This window comes from Ursus arctos, unplaced genomic scaffold (assembly GCF_023065955.2).
Source record: "Ursus arctos isolate Adak ecotype North America unplaced genomic scaffold, UrsArc2.0 scaffold_32, whole genome shotgun sequence".
Lineage (NCBI taxonomy): Eukaryota > Metazoa > Chordata > Mammalia > Carnivora > Ursidae > Ursus > Ursus arctos.
In genome coordinates, this window is record NW_026623008.1 from 19,815,166 (window position 1) to 19,828,457 (window position 13,292).

A 13,292-nucleotide genomic window follows, 5' to 3' on the forward strand; every position below is an offset into this window, starting at 1 on the left:
CAATCCCAGGTCCCTGCAATCATGACCTGAGCCGAAGGCAGATGCCCAACCAACTGAGCCACCCAGCCGCCCCTGGGACTGAAAGTTCTAACCCCCCAATCATATGGTTGGTTCCTCTGGCAACCAGCCCCCATCCTTAGGTGCTTTCCAAAAATCACTTCATTTACATAAACTCAGGTGTGGTTGAAAGGGATTTGTTGTGAACATCAAGATATCTTTTCCTGTGTTATCACTAGGAAATCCCAGGGGCTTTAGGGGCTCAGAAATGGGGAAGAAGACCAAATATGTATTTCTTATTATAAATTACAGGATCACAGCAGGTTACCTAACCTCTCTGAGCATTGCTTTTCTTATCTGTGAAATGAGTAGTGATACCTGTTTCATAAATAGGATGGATACAGAGTGCTGTATCAGTGTCCTATTGCTGCCGTAACAAATTACCACAGACTTAGTGGCTCAAAACAACACAAATTTATTATCTCACAATTCCGTAGATCAGAAGTCTGACCTAGGTCTCACCAGGCTAAAAGCAAGGTCATGGCAGGGCTGTGTTCCTCCTGGAGGCTGTAGGGTAGAATCCGTTCCTTTGCAGTTCCCAGCTCCTAGAGGGTGCTGCATTTCTTGACCCATAAGCCCCTTCTTCCATCTTCAAAGCCAGCAATCACAGGACAAATCCCTTCACGCCTACATCTCTCTAGTTTCTGCAGCCAGGAAAGGTTCTCTGATTTTAAGGACTCGTAATCATATTGGGACCACCTGGATAATCTAGAATACTCTCCCCGTTTCAAAGACCTTAACTTTAATCACATCTGCAAAGTCCCCTTTGCCACCAAACATAACATATTCATAGGTTCCAGAGGATCAGAACACAGACACCGGGGCCATTTTTCTGCCTACCACAAGTACTTAGCACTGTGCCCTGGTCTTTGTAAGCCCTTAGAAAGTGGCGATCACTTAAGGCCTTTGGTACTCTGCAAGAGTGCAAGCTATGGACGTGACCCCAGGCACAGTGATTTACATCCTAGTAGGAAAATGAAACCACTGAGGACAGAAATTACTCTGACCCAAAAAGAGTGACCAGAGCCATGTGTGGGGATTTCAACCAAGTGCCATGGGAATGTGAGAGAGGCACGGGTCAGCAAGTGATCTGACAAGTCTGAAGAGAGTGAATGCACGTAAGTGCAGAACCGGGAAAGAAATGTGGTTCAACCCAGATGAGATTCTTTATAGGACAAAGGGTAAGAGGGAAGGAGAAGCAGAAGAAAAGCATTTCTAACCAGATAGTTGGGGGGGTGGGGCGCCTAGGTGGCTCAGTCAGTTAAGCCTCTGCCTTCAACTCAGGACATGATCTCAGGGTCCTAGGATCAAGCCCCACATCAGGCTCCCTGCTCAGCAGGGAGTCTGCTTCTCTCAGCCTCTGCCTCTGCTCCTCCCCCTACTTGTGCACACTCGCTCACTCTCTGTCTCTCTCTCCCTCAAATAAATAAATAAAATCTTAAGAAATAAAATAAACATAACCAGGTAGTTGGGGAATTAGATTTGTTCATATCTCTCGATCCTTCCTACTAGTCCTGCTGGATCCATTTGTTCATTCAGGCAACAGATATGTGCCGGGCTCTGTATCTGGCCTTGGGGATACAATGAATATAAGACACAAAGTCTGCTTTCTCAGGGCTCAGTGTAGTGAAGCAGACAATCATGTCAACACAGAGCCATAATCCAGTGTGACAGGAGGAGCCCACAAGGAAGGGTATGCCTCCTTCCCAAATTTACAGGACAAGAAAGGCGTCTTGAAGGAAGTACCCATAAACTGGGACCTGAGTTGGAGCAATCAGTTAGCATGCTGTGGGCCACAAGTAACAGCCCAAGTCAAATGACCTTAAACAATAATGAACTGAGTGTCTCACTTAACTGGAAATGCAGTAGAGTAGGCATCAGTATTGGTTACTCTGATCACTCTTGCTCCATTTTTGTATGATTCCCTTTGACTGGGCTGAGAGTGGACTCACTCTCAGACTGGCTGCCCTTGTGTGGCAATTCCAGTTGTCACATCCATACACCCAACATCCGAAAGAAGAAAGGCGTCTCTCTCATAGACTGGCTCCTGAGAATGAAGAAATTCCTTTTCCAGAAGCCTCCCAGCAGCTGTGCCCCTGGCATCTGATTGGGGTCACAGGCTTACTTCTGAGCCAATCGCTGTGCCCAAGTGAATGCCATATCCAGTTTGGCTAAGGCCTAAGTTCCTAAACCTATCAGTATGGCAAGGACAATGGATTTATACTTGCTGAAACACTTGCTGAAGCACAGGGAGATAAGTAAATGAAAATCTAGGTGCCATTAGGAAGGAAGGAGGGTGGGAGAACAGAAAACAGTATATAGGAATGCCTAGTGACTTGTTCTTCCTTCTCCCATGTAGGACTCACTTCTGCCACTTTATACCTTCTGCTTTTCATGGGTTCTGTTTCCTCATTGCGCTAGCTTTACCATGATTTCTCTCTGTGCATGCTTTCACCTTCAGTGTCTGTTGGTAACTGCCTCACTCTCTCCATGTTTCTTAATTCAGACCCCCAAGTTCAAGACTCTGTCCCAATTAACCTTACTATACCAGGCTCCACCTACCTGAAGTAAGCTCCGGAAGATCAGGGACTTTGTTTTCTACACTGCTGTATCCCCAGTGTCTAAACAATACCTAATATGCATGCAGTGAGTGCTTGACAAATTAAATATATGCCAAATGGTTGAAAGATCAGCCTTCTAGTTTATTGGCTGCCTTTGGGTCAGATACTCCTCTGGGCAAATTTTCTGTGGCTGAGGGGATGTCCCTGGAAGGGGACATGTCCCTTTTAGTGGTAGGAGCAGAAATTTGTTTGGATCTCACTTCCACCGCTTACTTTGAACTTCGGTTTACTTTTCTGCAAAATAGGATCGATGAAACCTGCCCTCTAAAAGGCTCAGGTGGCGGTTCCTGGGTGGCTCAGTCAGCTAAGCATCTGCCTTTGGCTCAGGGCGTGATCTCAGGGTCCTGGGATCGAGCCCCCCGGTCCTCGGATCGAGCCCCGCGTCGGGCTCCCTGCTCAGTGAGGAGCCCGCTTCTCCCCCTCCCTCTGCCGCTCCCTGTGCTTGTGCTCTCTCACTGTCTCTCTCTCTCTCAAATAAATAAAATCTTTTAAAAAATTAAAAATTAAAAAACAGGCTCAGGTGTTCAGTATTAAGTGAGATCATGATTATGAAAGTACTTTATGTATTATAAGATACTAGGCAGTGTAATTCAATTCTGGTCACTCACATGCACCAGGAAAACACTAATGATGAAAAGGCCAGTTGACCTGTTTAGTTCTACTTGTTGGTGTTGGGTTCCCCCAGGAGCACCTCTAACTGGCTCTCTTCTTGTCCCTTTCCATTTGCTCCCCCAGGGTCACTCAGGATGTGTCAACTGTTTGGAGTGGAACGAGAAAGGAGAGTGAGTATGAGCTAGAGCACCTAAGAAGGTGCTGGAGATGGAAGTGGGGAGGCTGGGAGAGGGGACTTACCTCCTCCTTAGTAGATCTAAGGGAAAGAGACTGCTGCTCTTTTCTGTGTACTTAAGTTTAGTCCATCATTATCAACACACAGTTGAACAGTGAATTGGATGACCGCCCAAACCCTGTTTTTTTGATAATCTAATGCATTTAAGGAATAATGAGAGATCCTTAGGACAAAATAGAAGAGACTCAGCTAATGTTTACGAGATAACCTTGAATTCTGCGATATCTCCTATTCATCCCACTCTGTGTGGCTTGAACAGGGGACATGGGGTAGGGGAGCGGGGCCTGCGAACTTGAAGAGAGGTCAGAACCCTTCATTCTGCTTGCAGTTTGCTGGCCTCTGGTTCCGATGACCAGCACACGATTGTGTGGGACCCGCTGCACCATAAGAAGCTGCTCTCCATGCACACAGGACACACGGCAAATATCTTCTCTGTCAAGGTGAGCAGGATAAGGCACAGAACAAGTAAAAGGCATGACTTTAGAGCCACCAATCCCACATCTGTTCTCTGGGACCAAAAGGCAGAAGTTTCATGTGATTTCCACTTACAGGGCTTCAGAGGTCTGAAGACACTTATAAGTCCCGTTCCCACCCTGTGCACATGGTTGTATTTGCCCACTTGTATCCCACACACCCCCTGGGGTTACAGACACCTTTGTGATCTGAGCATCTGACTGTGATTCCTGAAACCCCATCTCTTTTCCGTGTTCTGCTTCCTCACTTAGAGCCACAAGGCCAGCTCTAGGTGAATTTATATTTATTTGAGTGGTGATGTTGGGTGGTATGGTTCCAAGCATGAACTTAGATAGCAGGAAGACCTATGTTTGACCCCCTTACCTGCCTCTTAGAAGCTGTGTGACATAGGCAGGTCACCTGACCTCTCTGAGCCCCTTGACTCATCTCTAAATATGAAGTATCTTAGGAAAACCCCCCGGATTCATGAGTAAGTGAGGAAATAATCCTTTAATTTTAAAAGGGAAGCAGCAGTCCATAGGCTTAATATTATAGTTCAGTGAGATGATTGTAAAAAGGCACCTGCCACAGGTGCTTTTAGCTATTCTGTGTTCGAGCTACTGATTTGTTGGTGGAAGTTGAACTGAGGAGAGGTGGGAACAGGACTTGCAAGTGTCTTCAGACCTCTGAAGCCCTGTAAGTGGAAATGACGTGAAACTTTTGCCTTTTGGTCCCAGAGAACAGATACGGGATTGGTGGCTCTAAGTCCCCAGAAGCAAATGTGGACCTGATGAAAGCGAGGAGGGGTCTAATGCTTAGAGCAGTTTGGAAAAGGTAGAATGGGCCCTTTGAGAATGTAGTAGATGTCCAAGCATTGAGGTACTCTCCACACCAGGAACTTATCTGCCGGGTTTAAGTTTGGAGGAAATGACCTTTAAGGACCTTTCCAGCCCTGAAATTCTATAATGGATGTATGTGAGAAAGCCTCACTAATCTAAGAAATATTTTCCTAACTAATATCAGAAGAATTACAAGATACATGAAGAAGATAGATTTGAGAGCTGAGAACCTACTTATTTCCCTAAACTCTGCCTCTTTCCCGAGCTTTGATTTTCACCTCCAGGGACCAATCCTAGATGATTTTCTGCAATTTTAGAGACAGAACAATGCTGATTCACCTCTTGCATGGCAAATAGAGACTGTTTTCTTCCCCTGAAAAGTGTTAGGTTCAGTTGAATCTGTAGAGTGGGATCCGGGAAAGGGACCTGTGCCATCAGTTCGGCATCATAGAGCACAAAATGTTGAGTTCAGAAACTGGAATTTGACAGTGGTCTTGATACTCGCTAATAGTAAGGCTTGGGGCAAGGCACTTATACTCACAGACCCTCAGCCTCCTCTTCTGTGAAAAGTGTAAAAAAGGATTCTTCTCTCTTCGGGTAGTAACACTACTCATATTTTTATTTAACGCACAAGCTCCCCCTGGTGGCAACTACAGTGTGTGATGAGTGTGGCACTTGTCCTCAAGAGCTCGCCTAGTCATTTCTGTTGTGCATGAAGTACATTGCTGTCTTCAGACAGGATTAAATTCTGTCTATTTCATCTAGCCCTTTTCCTGGTGAGCCATTAGAGAATAGTGTGTTGAAAGAGTGAATTGAAAGAGTGAATTGTTGCTCTTTCATGAACAATTCAGTCAAGTAGGACATGAGCTCTTTAAATGCCCGTTCAGCCTTGTTGTGGGTTGGCAGAAACTTTTCAATTAAGAAAGAAGACAATTAAATTTTTTGAACTCAAGAAAGAAGAGAAAAAGTCAACTAACAGCATACCCAAATACTTTTTGTCCTCAAAGGTAGGTGATAAAACTGCACACTTTTTAAAAATTACTGTTCAAAGCTATATTTATGGCTGTTTTGTTCTTACCGCATGTCATCTGGAATATTTTATTCTCAACTTCATCTGAATGGTGGGGTTCTCGTTCTTTATAGTAGCTGCATGGAGACGTTTCCTCCTGATGCCCCACCCTTCCCCGGGGTCCAACATTTGAGCCATTTCCAGTATTTGGTATTATGAGGAATGCTGCTCTGAGCATTTCTGCACAGGTCCCTTTTTTCTAATAGAATTATTTCTCAGGAGTGGAAGTTTGGGGTTAAAAGAAACAGTTTTTCTTTGTTCCCTATTGCCAGATTGTTCTCCAGAAATATTTGAACCAACCTAAAATACTACTTCCTTCTTAAAACACTGGTGGAGGTCCCTTTCATTTTAAGGCTAATTCGTTACGTAATCTCAGGTTATCAGCTAGTCCTCATGAGGCAATACACATATGAGAATCAGACAGACTTGTGCTGAACTTCAATTTTAAGGGGGTTATTTTAAATATTAATAGGATAAGGTACGTGCCCAGGTATCCAGCACATGGTAAATGTTTAGTAAATGGTAACAGCTATGACTATTATCCACTCAGCTCTTACCTGGGGAAGAATCAGAGGAAGAGGTTTCCTTAGGTAGTCTAGTTTGGCATAAGTCAGGACTTCTCCAGCGAAGTAAAGGTGTATGTCCCAATTTTGACCTGTAAGCCTGTGGGCTGATGCTGGAGATCCAGTTTTCTTAGTGGACTGTCTTGGATGGGCTCATTTTCTTACACAATATGAAGGAAAGAGGGTGCTAACATCCAGGCTAGTCTTCTTTCCTGGCCAGCCCTGTCCCCACTGCCTGCCAATCTCTTCTTCAATCTCTCTGGAGCAGTTCCTGCCTCATGCTGGGGACCGCATCTTGATCACGGGGGCAGCCGACTCCAAAGTGCATGTCCACGACCTGACAGTAAAGGAAACAATCCACATGTTTGGAGACCACACAAACCGGGTGAAACGCATCGCCACAGCGCCCATGTGGCCCAACACTTTCTGGAGTGCTGCTGAGGATGGGCTTATCCGGTAAGGGCCTGAGGCATGGAGGGGGGCCTGTGCCTCCCCTTCTCCCACTGCATGTTAGCTCTGCATCCCATCTCTCCCTACTGCTTCCTTCCACAGGTCTGGTTCCTTCCCTTCAGCAAGTTCCAGCGTCATTTGTCTGCCCAGGGTGCTTGTCTGTGAACATACAACTGGGAACATTTGCTTGTCCTGCTCTCCTCTTCCCCACTCTTTACACTCTCCTACACGACATTCAGGCCTGGCAGCCTACTCTCACCAACACGGAGTCGGCCTCCTCTGGGCTTTCACATTTGATGTTCCCTGTATATATATCCACACACACACCCCCCCGCGTTATTCTGTCTCAGCACACTAATTGTATCCTCTATAACTCCAGTCACCATCTGTAGTTTTAATTTTATTTACATGTTGGTTTATCTTTTTGTCTGTATCACTCACCGAACGGTGAACTGTCAGAGCAGCTCCAGCTCTCCCATCCTGGTCGTGTTCCCAGAGCCCACACTGTGCCTAGCACGTAGAGGTGCTTGGTACATTTCTCTCAAATAGTTGCTCGGAGGGCATATGTGTGAGAAGGGGGTAGCCAGCCAGAAATGGTCAAGTGGACTTTCCCCCTTTCCAGTGGCCTAGATTGTCACACCTTTGCCTCTACTGCCCTTCATCCTAAAATGGTCTCATTGCCCTTAACTCCTTTCTTCAGAGGTGACCTTAGAACTTTTTCCTTATCTCCCCAACCTGCTTTAATGCCTCCCTTGAGTTCTTACAGGACTTTGTGCCCTCTTCCCTGTTACAAAGGAGGAGAGATGCCTAAATCATGCATGAACTATAAAACAGCAGTCAGAAACAGGGCAGCGATGTCAAGACAGACCTGGGATCAAGTCCTACCTCTGTCACTCAGTGTTTGGGGCAAGTCACTTTACCGCTGAATCTCAGTTTCTTCATCTGTGATGGGAATTACCATAATAACTCCTTTGTTGGCCTGAGCATTAAAATCAAGATAGTGCCTGTAAAACCTTAGGATAGTACTTGGAAGACAGAAAGCACTTTGGTCGGTGGCAGGTACAAAGTGCCAGGGCAGCAGGTAGAGGCTAAGCGTCTAGGGTTGGAGCTGTCCTAGCAGAAGGTGAGCATACAATGGGCCTTCCAGAATAGACAGGATTTGGATGGGCAAGGAAAAGCAGAGTGGACTCCCCAACTTGAGCAGACTCTGTGAAGGCATGGGTAGATAAGCCACATAGGGAATAGTTGTAATTGGCGCGGGTAGAAAAGTGAGGAACAAGGTTGGTGTGAAATCAGGTTTTGGAAACCAGACTGAGGAGTTTGGTAAAAGTAAACTAACAGTAAACTCATGCTAGAAGTTTTGAGGAATCTCTGCAGTTTTTTGAGCAGGAGAGTGATGTAACAAGTATTTTAGGAAGAGCAATCTGGGGAGGTTGGCTTAGAAGGGTAAGGCGGACAGGCTGGAGATTATTGCCCATGCCTAGGCAGGAGGTGGGTGAGCACACGGCGGACATTCCCCATTCTCTCTGCCTGTGTATCAGCAGCACAGCAGTCCCCCAAACTGCGGTGAGGGGTGTGCTACTGCCAGGGATATCTGGCATGACCTTTACCCCCTGAGTGGGACTCAGGCTTGTCTTGACGATGAGTGTTTCTAGATAGCTCTTAGGCAACCTCTGGATTCTCTTTTCTGTCACCTTCATACTGATTAGAAGTAGAGTTAAGGAGCAGAGCCAGGTGGTGAAAGGCTGTCTCCCCAGCCCTGCGCTGTCCCAGCTTCACACTTACTGGAGTGTCATCCCAGACAGGCTGTTTACCTGCCTTCAGCCTCAGTGTTCTGATGGTACCTGGGAGTGGCATGAGGATTTAATTAGATAATCCATGTACAACACTTAAGGACAGTACTGGACACAAAGCAATTTCTCGCTGTTAGTAATCAGTAGTAATAGTACCTAATATCCACATCACTGACATCTGTAAAAACAAAAAAACGTTACAGTAATATTTATCTTAAGGAGTTATTAAGAAATAAAACAGATTGTGTGAGAAGCCTATTTCAGGTGCCTGGCCCACAGTGAGCACTCAAGAAATGGGAAGGGTTTTTCAGGGCGCCTGGCTGGCTAAGTCAGAGGAGTGTGCAACTCTGATCTCAGGGTCATGAGTTCAAGGCCCGTGGTGGGTGTAGAAATTACTTAAAAATAAAATCTTAAAAAAAAAATAATAGTTTTTGACATTGTTATTATTGAGGAACAGGTCAGAGCTGCTCCCAACCCCTTTGTATAACAACAAGGCCTTAGCTTCTCTCCTGCCTCACAGGAGGACCCAACCCCCCTCCCCTAACACTGTCCTCTCTCACAGCCAGTATGACCTTCGGGAGAACAGCAAACACTCGGAGGTGCTGATTGACCTGACAGAGTACTGTGGCCAGCTGGTGGAGGCCAAGTGCCTCACCGTCAACCCCCAGGACAACAACTGCCTGGCAGTAGGGGCCAGTGGGCCCTTTGTGAGGCTCTATGACATTCGCATGATCCATAACCACAGGTATGAATAGTTCGGCCTCCTGTGGGCAAGTCCCGGGGAACCTGCTGCTCCTTTCCCTCATTCCATGCCCTCTTCTTTTTTAGGTGGGCTTGTTAAGTTTTGTGATTTTTTAAAAAAATTTAATCCATGCTTGTTTTGGAAAATACAGAAAGTGTAATGAAGAAACTACCCATAATCCACCACCTGAAAGAAATCACTGTGTATAATATTTTCTGCTCGTTCTCTGAGTATTTGTACAGAGTTATAACCTTGTGCATGTAATTTCTTTTTTGTACACTTTATTTATTTATTTATTTATTTATTTATTTATTTTAAACCAACATAGAATATACTCAGAACCTCCACATAAGTCCCAGACCTGAGAGGCTTTGCCAGCCTGGGTTTTCATTCGACTCCTGGGACAGGTGCAGGGATGTCTGGCCTGCTTTACTTTCGTTTGTGGGTTTGGGGGACCACTGCTGCTCCTCACACACTACGTGACCTGGAGTGGACCTTGAACCTTAGCTTCATCATCTGTAAAATGGGGATGATAGGGTGGACATGAGGACCAAGACAATAGGATCTACTTGTAAAGCACTGTAATGTATGTGGCCATGGCTATCTAGTTGGTGAAACTTTGGGGTTGCTCAGGTAAGGAAGAAAGGTACCTCCTTTCAGAGATACAAATTTAGGTTTTCCTCTCGGGATTGTGGTCTGGTCTATCCAGGGGTAGTGCTAGGGGTTATAACCTATATGGTGTGCCTTCCCACCAGGAAGAGCATGAAGCAGAGCCCTTCAGCAGGTGTCCACACCTTCTGTGACCGGCAGAAGCCCCTTCCGGATGGTGCAGCCCAGTATTACGTAGCAGGTAAGTCTCAGTCCAGCTCTGGCCCCCAATTCTTGGCTGGGTGCTGACTCTCTCTGGGGCAGTGCAGGGAGACAGCATGGCATGGTGGTCAAGAGCAAGGATTTTAGATTAAGGCAGTTGTGGGTTTTAATCCTGACTGCCATTGACCAGCCATCCTGTGATGTTTGGGAAGTTACTTACCCTTTATGAGTTTTAATTTCTTTTCCATAAAATGGTGTCATAATGATTAAATGAGATAAAGTATATAAAGCAATCAGCCTAGTGCATATAGTAAGTGCTCAACACTTGCAGCTGCTCTGATGATGAAGATAATTGCTATCATTATTGATAATGGTTGGGTTCACACATCTCCTTACCCCTCTGGGGGGAGATGGGGAGCCTCACATTAGGGTAACTTAGCTACTCCCCACAGGTCACCTGCCAGTGAAGCTGCCTGATTACAACAACCGTCTGAGAGTGTTGGTTGCCACCTATGTGACCTTCAGCCCCAATGGCACAGAGCTGCTGGTCAACATGGGAGGGGAGCAGGTATGTATGGCTGCCCAAGGCAGCTCTGCCCCACCACCACCCCACATTCCGCAGCCAGGGCTTATACCTCACTTCCACTTCCATGAGGCAGACAAGAAGCAACAGCCTTATTGTAAATGACTATAGTGAAATGTAGGAGCAACATGGCAGCTTTGGAACGCCCAGAGAGGTGCCCCGGCCTTGGCTTTTTCTTAAGCTTAGGACTGACAGACCTGTCTTCAAATGCTGGCCTTCTGTGTACTGTGGGTTTGAACTGTGAGTGTCTTCATTCTTAGTTTCAGTTTCCTCATTCTTCATTTTCCTAGGAGGAAACCCTGGGGCTCGGAGCCAGGCTGTGTGTTAAGACCAGCTGTAGGAGCGTTCCTTGATAATGGCAGGTTACTAACCCTTCTGTTTGTGTGTTCTCGGTCAGGAGTTTTAGTAAGCCTTGCTTAAATCCATTTATTCTGCAAACACTCACTGAGCACTTACTCTGGGACTAGCATTATTATAAACATGAAGGAGACAGATGATCCAGTGCAGGTCGACAGGAGAGACATGGCAAGTGGACCAGTTGATGATGTTACAGGGCAAGGTGGATTGTACCAGGAACTGGGATGGAGAACAGGCGAGCACCTGAGTTGAGATTGCTGAGGCATCACCTGGCCTAAAGGTAGCATAAGGATGAATAGAGAGGCAGTCTGGCAGTGTGGTTTAGAGCCAGCCAGGCTTGGTTTTGGGTCCCGGCTGTGCCACATGCTGCTTTTATGGCCCTGGGTAAATAAAGTCTGAGCCCATATTTCTTCATCTATAAAGGGGATAATAATAATAGTACTTCTTCGGGCACCTGGCTGACTCCATTGGAAGAGCATGCAACTGTTGATACCTGGGGTCGTGAGTTCAGAGTCCAGAGTCCCATGTTGGGTGTAGAGATTACTAAAAACAATAAACTAAAAAACAATAATAGTACCTCTTTATGAGGTACCACTTTACAAGTACCTCTTTCTAGGATGAAATGAGGTAAGTCATACAAAACATTCAGCAGAGCTGAAAATAAAGCAAAGTGAGAATTCAATAAACAATAAATAATAATAATGTTTACTGAGAGAAGTAGCAGTATTACTTTGGGCAAATTGCTTCCCTTCTCTGAGGTTTCAGTTTTCCCATCTGTAAGATGAGGCATTTGGCTTTGTGACCTCTGAGGACCTTTCCAACTTAAACATGTGATTCTAATTAATGACAGTGCTTTAAGCAGTCCACCCTGAGGGCTGGGAACTGGGAGGATGTTCCTGCCTGAGGTTTGCTCCAAAGGAACCCCTCCTGGCCTTGCTTGATGGCTCCCTGCTCAACACTCACTGTGTTCCTAAGAGCCATCAAGCCACCAAGGCCTTGTTCCTGGCCAGCCACATTCTTACCTCACAGCCTCCGTCTCTTTTCTTGACCCTTCCACTCTAGGTCTATTTGTTTGACCTGACTTACAAGCAGCGGCCATACACCTTCCTCTTGCCTAGAAAATGCCACTCCTCAGGGGGTAAGTGCTCTCTTGGGGTAGGGGTCTCTGCTGGGGAGCTTGAGCCTGTGCCACCTCGCTGAGAAAGCTGCCCCTTCCCTTGTGCTGTGGCTGCGATCCTCCAAAAGGACTAGATTCTCTGAAGGAACACTCTCTGTACAGTAAGAAGGAAGCTAACAGGTCAGAGAGATCTGTCAAAGACTTCCCTCTGAAAAAGCAATTTCTCTCCGTGACTTGTCTCTTGGGGACCTGAAGTAGTTGCCCTTCCTTTCTCGTCCTGGAATAGTCTCCTCACTGACTCCTTCCTGGGGCCTCCAGTTGATTTAGGCACCTCTGTGTTCCCTCCCTCCCCCACACCCAGCTAAGGATAATGCCAAGTTGCAGCTGTGTCCCTCTCCAACCAGCAGAGGGCGCACAGGGTTTTTCTTTATGCAATTGGGCCTGCCTGTCTGTCAGAACTTGCTTTCTGGGAATGGATCTTACCCCAGGAGAATGGCCCACAGGGGAACCATCAGATCCTTGATGGAAGCTGGAGGGCTGTTGAGGAGCAATGAGGAACAACTCCTGAGTTGTTGCTGTTCTTTTTCCCCACCCCTGCCAGAAGTTCAGAACGGCAAGATGTCCACCAATGGTGTATCCAACGGCGTGTCCAATGGCCTGCACCTTCATAGCAACGGCTTCCGGCTGCCGGAGAGTAGGGGACATGTCAGGTGAGGCCAGCCTGACTTGTCCAGCCCTCTCCGTCACAATTATGGTGCCTTAACAATATAATTGGAGGGAAAAGCATGTCTCGTAGCCTTCCATCCAGACACATACCTGAGTCTGGGGACTGGGGCAAGGGATGTAATGGAGTAATGGAGTATTTCTGGATGTGGCTAGTGGTTCCAGTACTGCTCCTACCTGGTAGGATTCCTATCATGCTCAGACTGAAGCTTCAGTCCCTTGGTATCAGTGGGTCAGGACCCAGGGGCCAGCTGCCTCTTAGTACTGA

The 13,292-nt window shown here is 46.5% G+C and overlaps 1 protein-coding gene across 7 annotated transcripts in view; it reads left to right on the forward strand.

The window, feature by feature from the left end:
- The window catches only part of WDTC1 (WD and tetratricopeptide repeats 1), a 67,945-nt gene that overhangs the window by 43,842 nt on the left and 10,811 nt on the right, over positions 1-13,292 (forward strand). For all 7 annotated transcript variants that reach the window (XM_048222007.2, XM_026516928.4, XM_026516926.4 and 4 more), the window contains 8 exons: positions 3,414-3,460; positions 3,854-3,965; positions 6,718-6,905; positions 9,255-9,437; positions 10,190-10,284; positions 10,697-10,812; positions 12,247-12,322; positions 12,903-13,011. In XM_048222007.2, coding sequence (XP_048077964.1) covers positions 3,414-3,460; positions 3,854-3,965; positions 6,718-6,905; positions 9,255-9,437; positions 10,190-10,284; positions 10,697-10,812; positions 12,247-12,322; positions 12,903-13,011 — 926 coding nt within the window. The remainder of the gene's footprint in view (positions 1-3,413; positions 3,461-3,853; positions 3,966-6,717; positions 6,906-9,254; positions 9,438-10,189; positions 10,285-10,696; positions 10,813-12,246; positions 12,323-12,902; positions 13,012-13,292) is intronic.